This window comes from Acromyrmex echinatior, chromosome 8 (assembly GCF_024713525.1).
Source record: "Acromyrmex echinatior isolate Ae372 chromosome 8, ASM2471352v2, whole genome shotgun sequence".
NCBI classification, from domain to species: domain Eukaryota; kingdom Metazoa; phylum Arthropoda; class Insecta; order Hymenoptera; family Formicidae; genus Acromyrmex; species Acromyrmex echinatior.
This window is the reverse complement of record NC_141859.1, coordinates 14,066,291-14,087,660: the sequence shown is the minus strand read 5'-3', so window position 1 is coordinate 14,087,660 and position 21,370 is coordinate 14,066,291. Positions and strand designations below refer to the sequence as shown.

General features: G+C 30.7%; 1 protein-coding gene and 2 long non-coding RNA genes across 3 annotated transcripts; 2 read left to right on the top strand and 1 right to left on the bottom strand.

The window, feature by feature from the left end:
• The first annotated feature begins 1,204 nt into the window (after nucleotides 1–1,204).
• Nucleotides 1,205–7,764, top strand: LOC147908844 (uncharacterized). The gene is made up of 2 exons (XR_015545946.1): nucleotides 1,205–2,075; nucleotides 2,301–7,764. It is a non-coding gene; the product is annotated as an uncharacterized LOC147908844 (long non-coding RNA).
• A 1,563-nt stretch (nucleotides 7,765–9,327) lies between these two features.
• Cdk7 (Cyclin-dependent kinase 7) lies at nucleotides 9,328–11,906 on the top strand. The gene is made up of 5 exons (XM_011053686.2): nucleotides 9,328–9,873; nucleotides 10,123–10,182; nucleotides 10,265–10,373; nucleotides 10,541–10,986; nucleotides 11,278–11,906. Exons 1-5 carry the CDS (start codon nucleotides 9,820–9,822, stop codon nucleotides 11,623–11,625), a joined length of 1,017 nt encoding a protein of 338 aa, XP_011051988.1. The 5' UTR covers nucleotides 9,328–9,819; the 3' UTR covers nucleotides 11,626–11,906.
• Nucleotides 11,907–13,375: 1,469 nt separating this feature from the next.
• On the bottom strand, nucleotides 13,376–19,808 carry LOC147908843 (uncharacterized). The gene is made up of 2 exons (XR_015545897.1): nucleotides 18,083–19,808; nucleotides 13,376–18,002 (listed from the first exon to the last, which is right to left on the bottom strand). It is a non-coding gene; the product is annotated as an uncharacterized LOC147908843 (long non-coding RNA).
• Between the last annotated feature and the right edge of the window lie 1,562 nt (nucleotides 19,809–21,370).

Here is a 21,370-nt window from a genome sequence, read left to right as displayed (position 1 = left end):
GAATTAAAAATAACTAATTACTTAATGATTAATGACTTTTTAGATACTTCAATGATAGATGCTCAATGTATTCTGCAGAGTTGTGATAGTATTCAATTATCGAAGTGTCAAATCCAAAGGCTATATCTTGTGTCAGTCACATTAGAACACCAGACTCTGCTACGAAAGATTATTACATGTTGTCAATAGTGAATTACCGTCCATACCTGTGAGAATTTGAGCCTATTTTAGGCAAACACCTACGAAGACTATATGTGATCCTTATTTTATTAATGCAATCAGAACTCCACATTTAGCTACACCTAGGAAAGCCGAAGGGCTTTGCAACTAACAAAATGGACTATCAAATAATAACAACGAAAAATAAAAAATTTTGCAGCAAGCTCGCAATATATTAATTGTTCGTATTACAACAATGAAAAGTTTAGTAAAGCATTTACAACAAAAGAATTTATTAACTGAAGTGGCTGCTGAAAATTTACAGATAGATAAAATCAGTGTAAAATTTTGAATTGTGTATTATTGTTTGTAATAAGTATTTTGATAACACATTATTATTAAGTAATTATTATTATTGTGAATTGTGTATTACTAATTATAAAGTAATTACTAATTATAATTGTGTATTACTAATTATAAAGTAATTACTAATTATAATGATAATTATTAAGAAAAATAGGATAAGATGATAAACTGAACTAGACATTCCTTTCACATACTTAAGTGAGAAATTATATTTCGTCATAGGTTCTTTGCCTTCATGAAACACACACTGTTTCTAGTTTATCATTTTGTCTTATTTATTAATCTTAATAAACGCACAAATAAAATCATTGGGACATATTTAATCAGTAAAACATTTATCTTATCGTGTCAATAGATTGAATTCCGTGTCAATAGATTTATTGAATTCCGCTTTATATCTTTATTTGAAGTGTAAATATTTAAGATATATCTTGAATTGTATATAATTAAATCTTGTTAATACAAATCTAGATTTTTTTACATCATATTATCTCTTTTTATGTATATCATAATGTTATTAGTATTTGTAACTGCGCCTGTTATAACTGAATTAATTAATTTTATACATATATATTATATATATATATATATATATATATATATATATATATATATGTATATATATCATTATAAATAGAAATTTCAAAAATCGTAAATCATATCATGAAACGGAAGAAAAATTCAAGAAAGAAATACTCTGCAGAATTAAGATCATTCGCTCTGACGATGAATTTTTCATTGAATTTTTATTCCTCAAAAGCTTTCACGTATGTACGTAAAACGTTCCGAAATCTTCTTCCGGAACCTTCTACCATACGTAAATGGTATTCTGTATTAGATTGCTAGCCAGGATTTACAAATGAAGTACTGAACGCGTTAAAAGTTCGCCATATAAACGGTCCTATTTTCTGTAATTTAATTGTTGACGAAATATCAATTCGGTAACAAATTGATTACGATGGAAACCGATATTATGATTATATATTTAGGTGTTAATAACTGTACAAACAATGTTGATAACTCTCCGAAAGCTACAAACGCGTTAGTTTTCATGGTGATAGTGTTAAATAGAAAAGTTCCAATATTTCTCATTAAATTCTTTAAATGGAAGTGAGCCAGCATATTAGAAAAGTCACTGGAACTACTTCATGATACCGGAGTCATAATGTCATTAACGTTCGATGGATGTGTTGTTAATTTTAGCATGTGTACGAATTTGGGCGCAAATTTTGAATTAGATGAACACTTTAAACATTTAACTATATTCTACATCCTATTATGAAAAAAAAAGTATTCTGTTTTTTGGATGTTTGTCATGCACTCAAATTAGTTAGAAGTACTTTAGGAGACAAATTAATTTTAATTTCACAATGAAAGCAATATTTATTGGAATGATATTGTTTCTCTACAGAAACTTCAAGAAAGCGAAGGTTTAAAGGCTGCTACAAAATTAACTAAGAAACATATTATGTATAAAAATCACAGAATGAATATAAAACTAGCCGCTCAAACTTTCAACGCAAGCGTCAATGCAGCTCTACATTTTGCAAGTAAATATTTTATCGCAATTTTATGCTTCAGAAGAGACTGCTTTATATTGTTCTATTTTCAATGATGCATTTGATTTATTAAATGTTAGATCACAATATTCTAAAAAAAATAAGTACAGTGTGAAGTGAAAATTTTAACGAGTTAAAAACGTATGCAACTGACATAATTAAATATATAAAAGAGTTGAAGTTTATCACAAATAAACCAATTTTTCTGACTTTTAGGAAAGTTGGTTTCCTTGAATTTATCTTATACTTGATTAATATGTTCGATCTTTTCGAACTCTGCAACAAAAGGAACTCCAATATTTATTAATATATAAACTAAATCAGGATCATTTAGAAACGTTTTTCAGCGCGCTCTGTAGTAGAGGAAGGTTTAATGATAACCCTTCTGTACAACAATTTGAGAGTAGCTATAAAAGATTACTAGTAAGACACGAAATTGAAGCTTCAAATAGAGGTAATTGCCTCATTAATGGTACAAATTTTATATGTATCGTCAGCAACGAAAAAAAATGTAAGCAATGGTTTATTTACAAATTTGGATGATGTACAATTATCTGCTGATGTATTCGAGCACTTATTTATCAACATTATGGACACTCAATCCATCGATGACATAATGAAATATATCAGTGGATTTGTTGTTAAAAAATTATTAGGTGTTTGTTACATTTGTTCAACATTTCTTATTGCGAAATCAACGGACTCAATTTTGATTACTGTAAAAAACAGAAGTAATTTAATTTAATTTTTCCTTCGGATGATATTATAAAAATAACAAAATATTGTGAAACAGTTATTCGATTAAATTCTAATATCATTCGCACTAGAAACAATATTAAGACAATTATAACTATGAAAGTGTGTTTAACGATGTTTGCCATTCAATATTTAATGACAGCGCAATGTCAGAACACATAACCAAAATATATCCGACAATCATAAAACGGAACTTATTAAAAGCATAATTGTAATTTATATCAATTTGCGTGTATTCCATGAAACCAAGTGCATTAATGATTCAATACAAAAAGAGTACATTAGACATAAATTTACAAAACTGATTCATTTCAAAAACGAATAAAAATTATTTTCTTATGTATAATTGTGTATATTAATATTTATTTATCCCTTCATTATCACATCTTAGTATAATTTATAAAAGGTCATCGACAGAATCTATAACCTCTGTCAATTTCGACGCATGCGCAGAGACGACGAATATCACTGTACAGCTTTCTCTCTTGCACAGGTTTTGGACACATTTTCGATGCCACCATTTCTCCTCCATATCTATATATTCAAAGGTACGAACCATAGGTCTGGCTTCGATTTCCAGAACGGCATGGATCTGATTCAGACTCGCGTAAGTGCGACAGGCACTTCAATTATATGCGACATCGCTGCCCTGATCGCCCAAGGGAGGATAGTCTCAGTCACTAGCCAGGTCTGTGGTTTGTTAGGACGCGCGCGTTAGGTTAAATGGAACGCAATCACGTCGGGGTCACCAATCTGTGGCTACGTTGTGGTTGCTCAATGTGGCGCCGAGCGTGTCTGGGTGCCGGCGATGACTAACTAATGGCGAAGGACAATTAAGGGGAAATTGTTAAGTTTGCAAATAAATGTTACTCTTTGAGTTGATTCTGACTCATATGCTATAAGGCGGTTTAATACAAACTCAAATGGTTGTTTAGAACGTACAGATTACAAAAGTAGAGACGTGATTGCGTGCGAATAACGGTTCGGATATCGGTATCGCATTACTAGGTTAGAATACGAAAAAATAAGAAAATCTACAATATAAGCATTTATCTGACGACGCGAGTAATTACCTAATGATATGAGCAGTAACCGATGTCGATCTCGTAATGAACATAAAGGATGATTAATCTTACCAAGCACTAACTTAAAATCTATTGCTGAAGCTTACAAAGAACGCACGCAGAACGCCATGACATCAGAGAGAGAAAGAGAGAGAGAGAGAGAGAGAGAGAGAGAGAGAGAGAGAGAGAGAGAGAAAGGAAAACCAGAAAAAAGTACTGATTCAAGCACCGCAACTAACACTTGTAACGCTACAATTATATTGGGTCATCTAAAAAGTATCTGCGGTTTTTTATCACTAGATGGTGTTGATGGTCACACATCTAGTGACAAAAAACCGCGGATACTTTTTAGATGACCCAATATGATAGCAATACAAAAAGCGTACATAATATTATAGTACAACGCTGTACCTATACTACATATTATTTAGGTGTACATCATGGTACACATAATCCGTACTGTATCAATACGGCGTACTATTATTGACAGAAGAGAGAGACTATGGAGACCTCTAGTCAAAGACGATATAGAGTCTGAACACAAGAATTGTCGTAACATTTACTTAGAGATTTAAGTTACAGACATAAGTAACGCACAAGCTTTGGCGTATCTATTGCCGTCTCTTGGAGACATGATAATAAGTTGTACGTGAAAGCTTGTGCATTACTTACGTCATAATTTAAGTCTAAGTAAGTGTTACAACAATTCTTGTGCTTAAACCCTTAAAGATTTAAGTTATAGACATAAGTAACAGCAAATTTTGGCGTATGACGTACGATTTATTGCCGTCTCTTGGAGATACGGTAATAAGTTGTACGTTATACGTGAAAACTTGTGCGTTACTTACGTCTACAATTTAAATCTAAGGGTGAAATCACACGGTCCAGAATAGGACTGTGGAATACAGAATGCGTCATTGAAGCAATCAATCAGCGCTATTCCGCACTTTTTCATCACGCAAGTTTTGTGTGCTATGTTCACATGATGCGTTAAAGATGTATCTAGCAAATGAATATAATTTAAAAACTATTAATTTCATGTTAATAATTTGCTTATTAAAATGAAATATAATTTTTCAAATTGTAAAAATAATTATCACTGTTGTGGTATTTAATGTTTTACAATTAATATTTATAATCTCATAATAGTTTTTGAAACTTTAACGCATTTACTATCATTTTTCACATCGTGTGAACATAGCACAAAACTGGTGTAATAGAAAGGGGCACACTGTAATCGCACGTAATGCATCATTGTTTTTTTATCTTGATATCTATATTTATGCACTCAGATTTGTCATTTTGCATCATTCATCTCGACATTACGCAATTCCATCATATTAATCAGCATCAAATTATTTTAACTTCTCAAAATATGATGGTTTATTACAAGAACAATGGCCTAGTTTCCACCGAAGGTTTAATCCGGATCAGAATATAAAAACCAACCAACTACAGTCAAGTATTTCTCTGTTACAGTCGAACGACATCAATAATATTGGGTCATCTAAAAAGTATCCGCGGTACTTTGTCACTAGATATATGACCATCAACACACATCTAGTGACAAAAAATCGCGGATACTTTTTAGATGACCCAATACAATAATACTCATTTTAGTAATTAATAACTATAAAATTAATGAACCATTAAAAACATTACTAGCTAGTGATAAAATCCTCAGTGATAAAATATTATCATTGGCAAAAACTCATTCAAGCTTACTATAAAATATTATTGAAAACGCCATTCATTTTCAATGAATTTTTCAATGATACTTTTAATAATAAAATCATCTATTTTTCGTGATGGGATGTATTCACCGAGAGTGAACGAGACAGCGAGCTCCTTCTCACACTAATCACTTGTTTCAAGCGACCGAAAATCATTGTTTCCTGCTGGAAAAGAAATGCTGGTTTATAATTTTTCCGGTAAAATTCTACTTCTACTGAACTATTCTTGCTACTCGAGTTTATGAAGGGGAGGTATACTATATAACGCGCATGAAAAATCGTAAACAATTAAATATCTCATAAACTATTGCGTTTTAACATGATTTATAGGATATCATCAACGCGTTGCAAACTTTGAAGCGTTTTTTAATTGGTCAGTTTGTAAAATTCTTTCTTCTAATTGGTCCATCAAACACTTCAAAGCATTTGTAGCGAGACTTTGACTACTATTCTGGATTAATGGAAGGGATACACTATTACTACAATTTATTAAAACTTACATATTATTATTATTTAGAATGCCCCTCACCCCTTATTGATACCTAGGGCCGTCGAACAGCCGAGATTGCCGAGAAAGCATTTTCGGTCGCTTGAAACAAGCGACTAGTGCGAGGAGCTGCCTCGTTCACTCTCGACGCACCGCAAGCAAGCACATGGGCATGCGGGATTACACAATTTTCATAAAAAAAAAAGAGGGTAATGTTGGTAGCAACAAAAACTCTTTAGGCACCATAGTTTTATTTTCTACGGATTGGTAATATTTATAAGTAGTAATTCGTTAGTTTGCGCCGATCGAGTGTAAAAGTAGTGTAATACATAATAATTCGTGAACTGTTCGTGAACGGCTGTCATCGCGGAATGTTGCGTTATGTATATCAAGAAGTTAATAACGTCTACAAGATTACTCGTTTCATTAAGTTACTACTTACAAGTTTCATTAAGTATTTTCATAAAACCTTTATTCTTACTATTTCATAAAAAAGCAATACTTTGTGTTTTATTTTCAGTTATTGGTTTTCAGTTCAACATTATCAACGGTATTAAATTATGCATAGAAAAGAAGGGATTAAAAAGAAAGAAAAATTAAAAGGAAAGAGAGGAAAAAAAGAAAGGAAAAGGAAAAGAGATGTGGAAGGAAGCATAATCTAAATCTGAATCAGTGGATAATCACTGACAGCAGTTCTAAGGATGCCATTGGCAATCCCAGCAAACGAGAATGGATTAAAATGAAATTTTTTTCTATCCGAATGCGTATTTTAAATAGCGAATACTTTTTTGGATTCAATTGGATTCAATTGGATGCAATTGGATTGAAAAACTGCATTTCCTATTCAAAATTTTGAATTGAACAGTATTCACAACGCACAGAAAAAGCCAATATTATTTTTAGATTGAAATGTATAGAGATATGCTACATGCAATTCCTATAAATGAATAAAAATGCATTCAGGATTGAAAAACATTCATTCTAACATTCATGAATCAATATTTCTGAAAATCTGAATCCATTTCAATTCATTTCAATCCATTCTCGTTTGCTGGCAATCAATTTGTCATAATATTTATAATACAATTGTATTTTAGATTTCAGCGGAGCACATAAAAGCATTCAAAATGGATAGATAAAAATATTTTTTGTATTTTGTTTAGACAATAAGCTTGATTGTCAATCTTATTTGAAACACAAAATACAAAATATTTTTATGTGCTCTTCGAAATACTATAAATACAAAATACTTTCATGTGCTCCATTGAAATACAAAATATAAAATACAACTATATTACGAAAATACCATTTGTCAAATAAAAATATTTCAAATACATGTCCAGCCCTTTATGTCTTGCATTAATTGTAATAAACTTATATATGAAAGATCTTTAACAGATGTCTTACAAACTTTTCACAAAAATAAAGACATGTGTTCGAGCAAGCCCGAAAAGAGTTAAAGGCGACGAAAATTGAATAGCATGTATCGCAAGCGCAACCCTGTTTCTTCCGCGCATCGCAATAGCGCGTAGACGAGAGCGCGATCGGCTTGACGACAATTTTCGAGTTTTTTTTGCTTCTATGACGGATTTCGTAAAAAAAGGAGAACGCATATTTTATGCTCGATACCAAAAAAATAATTTATCTAAAATCAACGGTTGCCCTCGATTTTCATCATCATCTATGTCCTGAATTTAAAGGTGACTCAGATAAGAGGAATGAGATTCTCTATTAGTCTTTGCCATACGGCACGAATGTGAATAGTGTCTAACGCATTGGCTGAGTCTATTATTTTCTTGCCCGACGAACGATCTTGGGCGGTGGATCGCTACCACCAGTGGATGTCCAATGATCTGGTTCGGATAGATCTACCTGATACGCTCTGGGTAGATACGCGAATATTACTGTTGAATAGTCGTGCTCATCTATCTCACGCCTGATGAACAGTCTCAGGCGATTCCTCGCTCCATCACATTTTTATGGGGCCTGAGCTCAGGCGAAGTCCCGTACATACTCATCGTGTATCTGATGATTGGCTCAGGTTTCACGCTGTTCAAGGTTACGGGATTTATAAGCCCGTTTTCTTTTCTTTGCTTCTATATTTTAGGTATATAGTATTGTCCTTCATTAAAATTCTTTGACCTCATTCAAGAAGAAATTGAAGTCAGGATCGGACGCTATCGTACACAGACACAATTTATTTATTTTCTCATTATAGTTTCATTCAATCAATTATTGTAATTTTCTTGTATACGAATTAAACATTAAACTATGATTCATTAATGATAAACAAGATCTGATTCGCCTTCAAGGCGCACTCTCGCCGGCCGATTCTTTTTATTCCCGTTCTTAATCGAACAACATGAGAGATGCAGTGTATACAAGATCAAAAGAAAATGATCATAAATATATGCAAAATAAAACACAAAAGTCATGAGAAATAAAATGTAAAATTTATGAAAGTTAAATCAAGGAATTATACTTTTTCGTAAGTCTTGTTGTTTACTTCATGGCTCATGTATTTTCTATTTATTACAGCATATTTATCATTTTTATTATTGATTTGATGTATAGACTGCACCTCTCAATTTTTGCGAAACAACTATTACAATATTTATTAAAACAGCAACGATAACTAAATATTAAAATATTTATCACAAACAAATATTAAAACATTTATTAATTAATCTTGTTTTTTCCGATAAGTTTTGATAATTCATGTAGAATCTATTAAACAAATCGATCACAAAATATCGATTTTTTATGAAATAGTAAGAATAAAGATTTTGTAATGAAAATACTTAATGAAACTTATTTAAATAATCTCGAAGATGTTATTAATCTCTTGATACACATAAATGTTAAAATATAAAATCTTCGCGATGACAACCGTTCACGAACAGTCCACGAATTATCATATATTGGGTCATCTAAAAAGTATCCGCGGTTTTTTGTCACTAGGTATGTGTTGATGGTCATACATTTAGTGACAAAGTACCGCGGATACTTTTTAGATGACCCAATACAATATATCTAGTGACAAAATACCGCGAATACTTTTTAGATGACCCATATTATGCTACTTTTACACTCGATGAGTCACAATTAAGTTGAGGTCATTTGCTGATTTGATTAACAAACACAACGGTGTAGTTATGTCTAGTGTGTATTTATGTCCAGTGCCAATCATACCACGTATCGCGTACCGTCTATTTTCCTAATTGCTTAAAGTTGCCTAGTTAGTTACTGTACCGCGTACCTTGCTCCATGTAATTGCACCCGACGAATTTCAACCTATCAAAAATCATATATTATGGAATATACAATTTCTGATAGGCTGACATTCTTATTCTCTATTCTCTATTTCCTATTCTTTTTATTGTGCAGAGCCCCTAAATTCATTTGTGTTTTTTGTGTTTTTTTTATTGTCATGTAAACACGTATTCCCCTATTACAGTCGAACGACTATATTTGGTTGGTTCTTATATTCTAATCCGATTTAAACCCTCGGAAACCCTGGAAACTAGGCCATTGTCCAATGAGAAAAGTAGAATATTATTGTGTACAAGCGTATCATACACATACACAACATACACACACATACACACACACACACGTACGTTTGAAAATAAGTAATCAAGAAAAAACAACTTGTATAAACTTTTGGAATAAATTAGAATAAACTTTTGCTGACGATGACAGAAAAAGTACGGAGATATGAGAAAATCGATTTTCTGGGTGAAGGACAGGTTAGAACGTTTTTTACCATTTCTTATGATTTAATTGATATTATATCATATATTTATTTATTTTTGTAATGTTTTTATGCATTACATAAATTTTACTTGTAATAGCGTATAATCATGTGATACCTATTTTAAATATTAAACATATAATATTTACATACATAACTTTGTTTATAATTGCAATATAATTCAATTATTAATTATAAAAATGTAATAAACATAAATGTAGAGAAATTGTGTTGTCTACTTTAGTTTGCCACGGTTTACAAAGCAAAAGACATAGAGACGAATAAAATTGTGGCTGTAAAAAAGGTTAGTTTCCTTATTATGAAAAATATACATTTTTACAACTTATATAATTTGTATTATAAACTTTTCATATTTGTAAATATAGATTAAAGTTGGAAGTCGTGCTGAAGCTAGAGATGGCATAAATCGGACTGCTTTACGAGAAATTAAATTGCTGCAAGAGTTAAAACATGACAATATCATTGGCTTATTAGGTATTTAATTCTTATATGTAGAAAATTTTAATAGCTAGTAAAAGCAAATAATGTGCATAAACCTGCAAACTATAATATAATTTGCATAAACATTAATTTTAATGATTGTATATGTATATATTCAATAATTATACATATATATATATATATATATATTAAAATTCTAGATGTTTTTGGTTATAAATCAAACGTATCGTTAGTATTCGATTTTATGGACACTGATCTGGAAGTGATAATAAAAGATAGCAATATAGTTTTAACCGCAGCCAACATAAAGACATATATGATTCAAACCCTACAAGGTCTTGACTATCTTCATTTCAATTGGATACTCCATAGAGATCTAAAGCCAAATAATTTATTAGTAAATTCAGAAGGTGTTCTGAAAATTGGAGATTTTGGCCTGGCAAAATTTTTCGGGTCACCTAACCGGATAAATACTCATCAAGTAGTTACGAGATGGTACAGAGCGCCTGAATTACTTTATGGTGCTAGACTTTATGGGACTGGCATTGATATGTGGGCAGTAGGCTGTATATTAGCTGAGCTTCTATTGCGAGTGCCATTTTTGCCTGGTGAATCTGATTTAGATCAACTCACTAAAATATTTCAGGTATTAATACATTGATCCAAAACAGGCCTGTCTAATTTGAATTTTAGAGCCAAAACAAAGCCATTGAAGAAAAAAATCAATATGGGTAAGATTTCAGAGACTTTAAAGTGTTGATATGTGTCTAATCGATGTTTTTCAACAATTTATAGTCAGTGAAATCTTACATTGAATTTTTCTGAATTGATGGTTTTGCATTTTGACTCCAAAGCTCAAATTGGATAGGCCTGATCTAAAATATATAACTGAAAAGTTATTTTATTTCTTTAATCTTAATGTATTTCTGTTATTCAGACATTAGGTACTCCAACGGAAGAAACATGGCAAGGGATGACTGAATTACCAGATTTTATTCAATTCAAGCCCTTTCCTGGCATGCCTTTGAAGCATATATTTACTGCTGCTGGCGATGATCTTCTTGACTTAATTGCTAGTCTCTTGAATGTGAATCCATTAGAAAGATGTACATGTGATCAAGCATTGCAAATGCCATACTTTAGTAATAAACCTGCACCTACAGCTGGACCTAAATTGCCTCTACCTATGATCATTAAACGTCAACGTGAAGAAAGACCTAGTTTGAAAAGAAAACTGTTAGAATCGATAGAAGGAGCCTCTTTAGCTAAAAAATTGCAATTTTAATTGTGATTGATGCTAAAACAAATAGACAAAATAAAAAATTGTTCATTAAATACAACAGTGCCAATTTCAGAAAATTAGAGAGATCTCTAATTGTGATATTGTATGTCGAGATATTGTGTAACGTGTTGTAGCAAATTGTAGCAAATTTTATAAAAGTATTATCGAACATATAAAAGCATTGTATGCTTATATTTTAATATCTAATAATTTTTATGGCATGAAATTCTAATTTATGTATAACACAAAAACTTTTCTTGAATAAATCATGATATTTCCAGTAATTAATGATTGAACATGAGAAATAGGAAATGCATGTAAATAGGTGGCACAATAATAATATTAGGTGTTGGAATTAATTCGTAGCGTTTTACAAGTGATGGGAAGTACTTTTATTAATGTATTTTTTAATGCTCATGTGAAATAAATAACATTCTTTCATTAAAAAACGCTACGAATTAATTCCAACACCTAATACATATATTAAAAAATATGTTGCAATATTTTTATTAACTTAAAAATTAGTTAAAAAATAGGATATTCAAACGATTTCATAAATCGTGAAACATCAACAGTTTGAAGGAGTACAAAAAACATCGCAAAAAAATATTTTGTGGAATTTTCTTTTATATTAAACTGATCTTCACAATAAGTACGGAGCAGTATAATATTCATGATACACACAATTCATTTTGCTAATCTGTGGTCTTATCGTGAGTGTCTGGTGTTGGATTTTATAGAGAAAGAGAAAAAATGAAATAAATTGCAGAAGCTTGCATTTTGTAGATAATGCTCATACTTGATTGTACTGCATTGAAATTGCTTCTCTCTTCAATGCATATTTATCTCCATTATATGTACATACATGAATTGTAAATCAATACTGTTGTGCAACAAAAATACAATTTAGAGAAAATATAAGATTATTCTTAATTTATTATATTAATGCATACGTTAAAACGAATTGATTGCATTTTGATTTAAAAAACGGAAGAAATGTTTTTTGTCATTCTACTTCTATTGTATGAAACGAAAAAGTGATGCTTTAAATTTAATGGCAAAGGCCGAAAATTTGAAGAAATTACTAAAATTTTACATTACAAATTTTGTATTATAAATAGAAGCATAATATAAGATAATAGGTGCTTTAATTTTGAAGAAAATAATTTACGCCTATGCCTTGTTCTTTAAAGTATTAAACATGGAATAAAAAATTCTTTGTGAAATAAATAATTTCTTTGATGTTATACGCATTTGAAAATTAGAGCCATTATTAATTTACACGTACAAATGTATCATCAATTTATAAGATAGAAAATCTGTCACAAAGCACATTTTATTTACATGTTCTCTCTTGCATTGCCAGCTATATTATAGTTATTACAAATATGCCTTTGTTTTAGATCAATATCACAAACATCTTGAAAGTAACAGATAAATTAGAAATAATTTAATTAGAAACGTTATTCCTAAATGTGTATGTATGCGTTGTGTTGTGTGTGTACACCTTGGTACTTTACAAGGTTTGTAATATTACTAAATATTAAAACTTTTAGGGAAGAATGCATTGATAAAAACGAAAATGTGATAAAATAATTTGCGTTAGAATAAAAAAAGTGAAAATTTGTTATGTGTATCTATGTCCCGATAAAAAATTTATTATGTATGAATATGTATAAATACACATAAATATTCATAAACATGTACATATAATCATATATAAAATATATCCGTACTTATTCATACATCCCTCTTTCTTTTGTAAAATTACTTTTTAGTAATAGAAATAATAATAGTAATGTGAAAACATTAAAAATAATTATTATAAAAAAGTAATTTTCACACTATTTGTTTTAGAAAAAAATCAAGTTTGAAAGAATATAAAAAACTTACTTATGTAATAATTATATATAAAATTATACATAATTGTGTATGAGCAATTTTTTTATATTTTTCCAAACTTGTTTTTCATTTTAAAATGAATGCGAAAATTTATACACATTATTATTATATCTATCACATTAAAAAGTAATTTTACAAAAGAAAGAGATTGAACATAATTGATGAGTATGAACATAATTGATTATATGATTATATATGTTGTGAATATTTATGTATTTTTATACATATTTATACATATTCATGCATAAAAAAATTTTTTCGAAGTGCCACTACTCAGTACCATGATTAATTCTTTATTTTGTTACTTATAAATAATGAATACTATGTGTATCTGTGTAAAATTTTGCGATTGTATTAAACTTTATTAACACATGTACAAGGAGTATTTTAAATTTTAATATCTACATAAAATGCGCTGCTGCTTGATTGTATTGGGTCATCTAAAAAGTATCCGCGGTTTTTTGTCACTAGATGTGTGTTGATGGTCATATATCTAGTGACAAAGTATCGCGGATACTTTTTAGATGACCCAATATTTTTAATATAGTGAACAGTTTACGTTTAAGAAGAAAAGATATTATTAAAATCCCTACGTCTCTATATAAAAATAAATAACATATCAAAGAAATGCTGAATGTAGTATTGGAAAGAAACAATAGATACTATTTAAATAAAATATATAAGTAAAATAAAATTATTAAAAGTTTATTTCAGACAAGAAAAAAAAATAAATGTTGACAATAACGGAAACAACTCCGATGATCTTGACCTTGACATATGTTGAGGCTCCTGAGTCACAGCGGCCATGTTACAATCGTGACGTCAGAAGTGAGGAATGACACGTCAATTTATGTTGCATGCCATTTTTAAATAAAGACAATTTGAATGAAACGGAATAACGAGATCACTTTAAAACATTTGTAAAAATCGATGAAAACTGTCCTTTCGTCCCTTGACAGTCAGTAAATGGTTGTAAAAGGCATGTAAAGTGAGCCTATATTTGAGTAGAAACACACGATCCAACAGCTGTTGAAACGAGTAAAATATTGGGTCATCTAAAAAGTATCCGCGGTTGATGGTCAACACATTTAGTGACAAAAACCGCGGATACTTTTTAGATGACCCAATATATGCTTTTACATATAAAATTCCAAGTAACTTTAGTTTTCATCGATAATTACGACTTTGATAAGTACGAATCACATTTTCACAATTAAGCAAATAATAATAAAATGGCACACAACATAAATTTCGTCATCAAACGTCACTTTTCCACATTTATATTGGGTCATCTAAAAAGTATCCGCGGTTTTTTGTCACTAGATGTGTTACGTTTATACGTTTTGTAACAATTAAAAAAAGGATATGTTATGAAAATAATTCCGAAAGACACAGAACGCCGAATGAATTGGTTAAAAAGTACAAATGGCAAATATAAAAATTGGACACCGTCAAAAAATTTATCTGTATGTGAGGTAAAGTAAGTATTTATTCTTTATAAATAATGTATTTAAAATATTAAAATAAAAATGTAACATAAAATATACACAGATTAATTATAATATCTGAAGACACGGTAGTGTCTTGGCACTAAGTATATGTATAGTCATCACATTGGTTACGAATTTAATTCTTTCTTTTTTTGTCCTAATCTTTTCAATTATATATCATTGCATTGTGAATCTAAATCAAATAATATGATAATTACGGTATTTAATATATAATATTTTATGAAATGGTATATACATATATAATATTTTTCTGAATTTTTGATTTCTTTTATATTATTACAGATGCATTTTGCTCCTAAAATGTGGGAATAGAGAATGGATAATAAACTAGCGCATTGAATAGCGCAAATAATATGCAATAAATAACGTTTTGTATAAAGTAATGTGCAATATTACAAAATGTACAATTTGCAATAGTACAAAATAAATGAAATTTTATAATAAATAATATATGTAAAAGTTTTATTATTTTATATATTGGGTCATCTAAAAAGTATCCGCGGTACTTTGTCACTAAATGTATGACCATCAACACATACCTAGTGACAAAAAACCGCGGATACTTTTTAGATGACCCAATATATGATAATTCGTGGACTGTTCGTGAACGGTTGTCATCGCGAAGATTTTATATTTTAACATTTATGTGTATCAAGAGATTAATAACATCTTCGAGATTATTTAAATAAGTTTCATTAAGTATTTTCATTACAAAATCTTTATTCTTACTATTTCATAAAAAATCGATATTTTGTGATCGATTTGTTTAATAGATTCTACATGAATTATCAAAACTTATCGGAAAAAACAAGATTAATTAATAAATGTTTTAATATTTGTTTGTGATAAATATTTTAATATTTAGTTATCGTTGCTGTTTTAATAAATATTGTAATAGTTGTTTCGCAAAAATTGAGAGGTGCAGTCTATACATCAAATCAATAATAAAAAATGATAAATATGCTGTAATAAATAGAAAATACATGAGCCATGAAGTAAACAACAAGACTTACGAAAAAGTATAATTCCTTGATTTAACTTTCATAAATTTTACATTTTATTTCTCATGACTTTTGTGTTTTATTTTGCATATATTTATGATCATTTTCTTTTGATCTTGTATACACTGCATCTCTCATGTTGTTCGATTAAGAACGGGAATAAAAAGAATCGGCCGGCGAGAGTGCGCCTTGAAGGCGAATCAGATCTTGTTTATCATTAATGAATCATAGTTTAATGTTTAATTCGTATACAAGAAAATTACAATAATTGATTGAATGAAACTATAATGAGAAAATAAATAAATTGTGTCTGTGTACGATAGCGTCCGATCCTGACTTCAATTTCTTCTTGAATGAGGTCAAAGAATTTTAATGAAGGACAATACTATATACCTAAAATATAGAAGCAAAGAAAAGAAAACGGGCTTATAAATCCCGTAACCTTGAACAGCGTGAAACCTGAGCCAATCATCAGATACACGATGAGTATGTACGGGACTTCGCCTGAGCTCAGGCCCCATAAAAATGTGATGGAGCGAGGAATCGCCTGAGACTGTTCATCAGGCGTGAGATAGATGAGCACGACTATTCAACAGTAATATTCGCGTATCTACCCAGAGCGTATCAGGTAGATCTATCCGAACCAGATCATTGGACATCCACTGGTGGTAGCGATCCACCGCCCAAGATCGTTCGTCGGGCAAGAAAATAATAGACTCAGCCAATGCGTTAGACACTATTCACATTCGTGCCGTATGGCAAAGACTAATAGAGAATCTCATTCCTCTTATCTGAGTCACCTTTAAATTCAGGACATAGATGATGATGAAAATCGAGGGCAACCGTTGATTTTAGATAAATTATTTTTTTGGTATCGAGCATAAAATATGCGTTCTCCTTTTTTTACGAAATCCGTCATAGAAGCAAAAAAAACTCGAAAATTGTCGTCAAGCCGATCGCGCTCTCGTCTACGCGCTATTGCGATGCGCGGAAGAAACAGGGTTGCGCTTGCGATACATGCTATTCAATTTTCGTCGCCTTTAACTCTTTTCGGGCTTGCTCGAACACATGTCTTTATTTTTGTGAAAAGTTTGTAAGACATCTGTTAAAGATCTTTCATATATAAGTTTATTACAATTAATGCAAGACATAAAGGGCTGGACATGTATTTGAAATATTTTTATTTGACAAATGGTATTTTCGTAATATAGTTGTATTTTATATTTTGTATTTCAATGGAGCACATGAAAGTATTTTGTATTTATAGTATTTCGAAGAGCACATAAAAATATTTTGTATTTTGTGTTTCAAATAAGATTGACAATCAAGCTTATTGTCTAAACAAAATACAAAAAATATTTTTATCTATCCATTTTGAATGCTTTTATGTGCTCCGCTGAAATCTAAAATACAATTGTATTATAAATATTATGACAAATTGATTGCCAGCAAACGAGAATGGATTGAAATGAATTGAAATGGATTCAGATTTTCAGAAATATTGATTCATGAATGTTAGAATGAATGTTTTTCAATCCTGAATGCATTTTTATTCATTTATAGGAATTGCATGTAGCATATCTCTATACATTTCAATCTAAAAATAATATTGGCTTTTTCTGTGCGTTGTGAATACTGTTCAATTCAAAATTTTGAATAGGAAATGCAGTTTTTCAATCCAATTGCATCCAATTGAATCCAATTGAATCCAAAAAAGTATTCGCTATTTAAAATACGCATTCGGATAGAAAAAAATTTCATTTTAATCCATTCTCGTTTGCTGGGATTGCCAATGGCATCCTTAGAACTGCTGTCAGTGATTATCCACTGATTCAGATTTAGATTATGCTTCCTTCCACATCTCTTTTCCTTTTCCTTTCTTTTTTTCCTCTCTTTCCTTTTAATTTTTCTTTCTTTTTAATCCCTTCTTTTCTATGCATAATTTAATACCGTTGATAATGTTGAACTGAAAACCAATAACTGAAAATAAAACACAAAGTATTGCTTTTTTATGAAATAGTAAGAATAAAGGTTTTATGAAAATACTTAATGAAACTTGTAAGTAGTAACTTAATGAAACGAGTAATCTTGTAGACGTTATTAACTTCTTGATATACATAACGCAACATTCCGCGATGACAGCCGTTCACGAACAGTTCACGAATTATTATGTATTACACTACTTTTACACTCGATCGGCGCAAACTAACGAATTACTACTTATAAATATTACCAATCCGTAGAAAATAAAACTATGGTGCCTCAAGAGTTTTTGTTGCTACCAACATTACCCTCTTTTTTTTTTATGAAAATTGTGTAATCCCGCATGCCCATGTGCTTGCTTGCGGTGCGTCGAGAGTGAACGAGGCAGCTCCTCGCACTAGTCGCTTGTTTCAAGCGACCGAAAATGCTTTCTCGGCAATCTCGGCTGTTCGACGGCCCTAGGTATCAATAAGGGGTGAGGGGCATTCTAAATAATAATAATATGTAAGTTTTAATAAATTATAGTAATAGTGTATCCCTTCCATTAATCCAGAATAGTAGTCAAAGTCTCGCTACAAATGCTTTGAAGTGTTTGATGGACCAATTAGAAGAAAGAATTTTACAAACTGACCAATTAAAAAACGCTTCAAAGCGTTTGCAACGCGTTGATGATATCCTATAAATCATGTTAAAACGCAATAGTTTATGAGATATTTAATTGTTTACGATTTTTCATGCGCGTTATATAGTATACCTCCCCTTCATAAACTCGAATAGCAAGAATAATTTAGTAGAAGTAGAATTTTACCGGAAAAATTATAAACCAGCATTTCTTTTCCAGCAGGAAACAGTGATTTTCGGTCGCTTGAAACAAGTGATTAGTGTGAGAAGGAGCTCGCTGTCTCGTTCACTCTCGGTGAATACACCCCATCACGAAAAATAGATGATTTTATTATTAAAAGTATCATTGAAAAATTCATTGAAAATGAATGGCGTTTTCAATAATATTTTATAGTAAGCTTGAATGAGTTTTTGCCAATGATAATATTTTATCACTGAGGATTTTATCACTGGCTAGTAATGTTTTTAATGGTTCATTAATTTTATAGTTATTAATTACTAAAATGAGTATTATTGTATTGGGTCATCTAAAAAGTATCCGCGATTTTTTGTCACTAGATGTGTGTTGATGGTCATATATCTAGTGACAAAGTACCGCGGATACTTTTTAGATGACCCAATATGTTCTCTAGAGTGAATCATTTTATGTAATTACGATAAACTTTAATTTTGTTCCCAAAGTAGAAATGGCCTTCGTAATGAAAAATGTGTCGTAGGAGGAATAGAGTACAACTTATTACATTTATGAGATTATATAAGACAAAATATGATTCCGAAAATTAATAATTTAAACTGCCGATAGTAAATATTAAGAGATCCTTCTCCTTCAGAAGCAGAATCCATAATTTTTGGTTATGGCCAGTTTAACCGACCATATCGCGTACCCAGCGTACTGTCTATTTCTTTCGCTGATATTATTGTATATGGAGCGCGGTTTACAACACAGGTTAGTGACAAACTCACATTAGTATGAATTTTTTAAAATATATTAACTTATTTTTTTTACACACTTTATCGATACTCTTATTTTTTTAACAGATTTACTTAATAATTGCGTTTAAATCAATTAATTCTATTAAAAAATGCATAGCAGTGTATAGTAATGTAAAATGTTACTAGCCTGTGCCGCAAATCGCGCTCCATGTAATAGAAGAGAAAAGAAGCAAGCGGCTCGTATAGTTACCTAGTTAGTTTCTATACCGTGTACCGCGTACCGCGTACCACACTCCAAGGTGTAATCGCACCCTTATTCTCTGTTCTCTATTTTCTGGATGGCTCGTTATTCCCTGTTGCCTGTGCCTACTGCCTGTGGCTATTGTGTTTAAGCCTTTAAAGATCTTTATATGGCAGCGTCAAATACTTGGTGGAAAGATTAAAACGAAGAGTACAGACTCTTGCATAACGCATAACATGAGGCATAAGAAATTGAACCAGAGTTCTTTATTTCATGGAAAGAAAGGAAACGAAAGACTTTGATTGGTACATTTTCTTATGTATTACATGTTATGCATTATGCAAGTGTCTGTGCTCTCTGCTTTATGGCCATTCTACAATAAGTCATTAGTCATAAATCAAAAGTTAAAAGTTGCAAATTGACGACTGTGATTGGTCAATTTCCAGCTTCTAATTTCTGATTTATAATTAATGGCTTATTGTAGAATGCGTGTTAAGCGAAGAGCATAGACTCTTACATAATGCATAACACATGAAGCATAAGAAATTAAACTAATCAGAGTTCTTTATTTCATGGAAAGGAAACGAAGGACTTCGATTAATATTGGGTCTAAAAAGTATCCGCGGTACTTTTTCACTAGATATATGACCATCAACACACATCTAGTGACAAAAAACCGCGGATACTTTTTAGATGACCCAATACATTTTCTTATGCATTATGTGTTATGCGTTATGTAAGAGTCTGTGCTTCCCGCTATACTCTAAAGCGTGCCGTGTAAAAACATAGTATATGACCCAATAAACGAGAATGGATTAAAATGGATTAAAATTTTTTTCTATCCGAATGCATATTTTAAATAGTGAATACTTTTTTTGGATTTAATTGGATTCAATTGGATTCAATTGGATGCAATTGGATTGAAAATCTGTATTTCCTATTCAAAATTTTGAATTGAACAGTATTCGCAATTGTGTTTGTGTGCACAGAAAAAGCTAATATTATTTTTAGATTGAAAGGCATAGAGATATGCTCCATACAATTCCTAGAAATTAATTCAGAATTGAAAAACATTTTAATATTCGTGAATCGATATTTCTAAAAATCTGAATCCATTTGAATTTATTTCAATTCATTCTCATTTGTTGGGGAAAGAAGTTTTACGATTCGAATTTATTCGATTTTACGCCGCGTATCACCAATACCAATTTAGAAATCTGATTTTGACCACACTTTTCAAAGCCTAGTTTGGCCTCCTATACTTCATAATTTAAGGTTTTCCTTAAATTTATCTTCAGATACTCTACGAATTATTTCATTGGCTACTAAGTATCTAAAAATAAATTTAAAAGCTATTTTACATTAATCGTATTGTAGACGTCGCAAATAGAGTCCTACATTAAGCTTGAAGCCGATTCTACATTAGTTGCAAGCCGATCGCAAGTTTGTTGGGACAACCAATCTGAAGCAATCAGAAGCTTGCATTTTGAAATCAACGCTTCATATTGGCTATCGCAACAAACTTTCGATCGACTTGCAACTAATGTAGAACCGGC

Excerpts from the sequence above, each read along its gene's own strand:
- Cdk7 (XM_011053686.2), top strand. The coding sequence starts at position 9,820 with ATGACAGAAAAAGTACGGAGATATGAGAAAATCGATTTTCTGGGTGAA. Across the intron at positions 9,874-10,122 it reads ATTTTCTGGGTGAAGGACAG|TTTGCCACGGTTTACAAAGC; the intron begins GTTAGAACGTTT and ends TGTCTACTTTAG. Across the intron at positions 10,183-10,264 it reads AAATTGTGGCTGTAAAAAAG|ATTAAAGTTGGAAGTCGTGC; the intron begins GTTAGTTTCCTT and ends TTGTAAATATAG.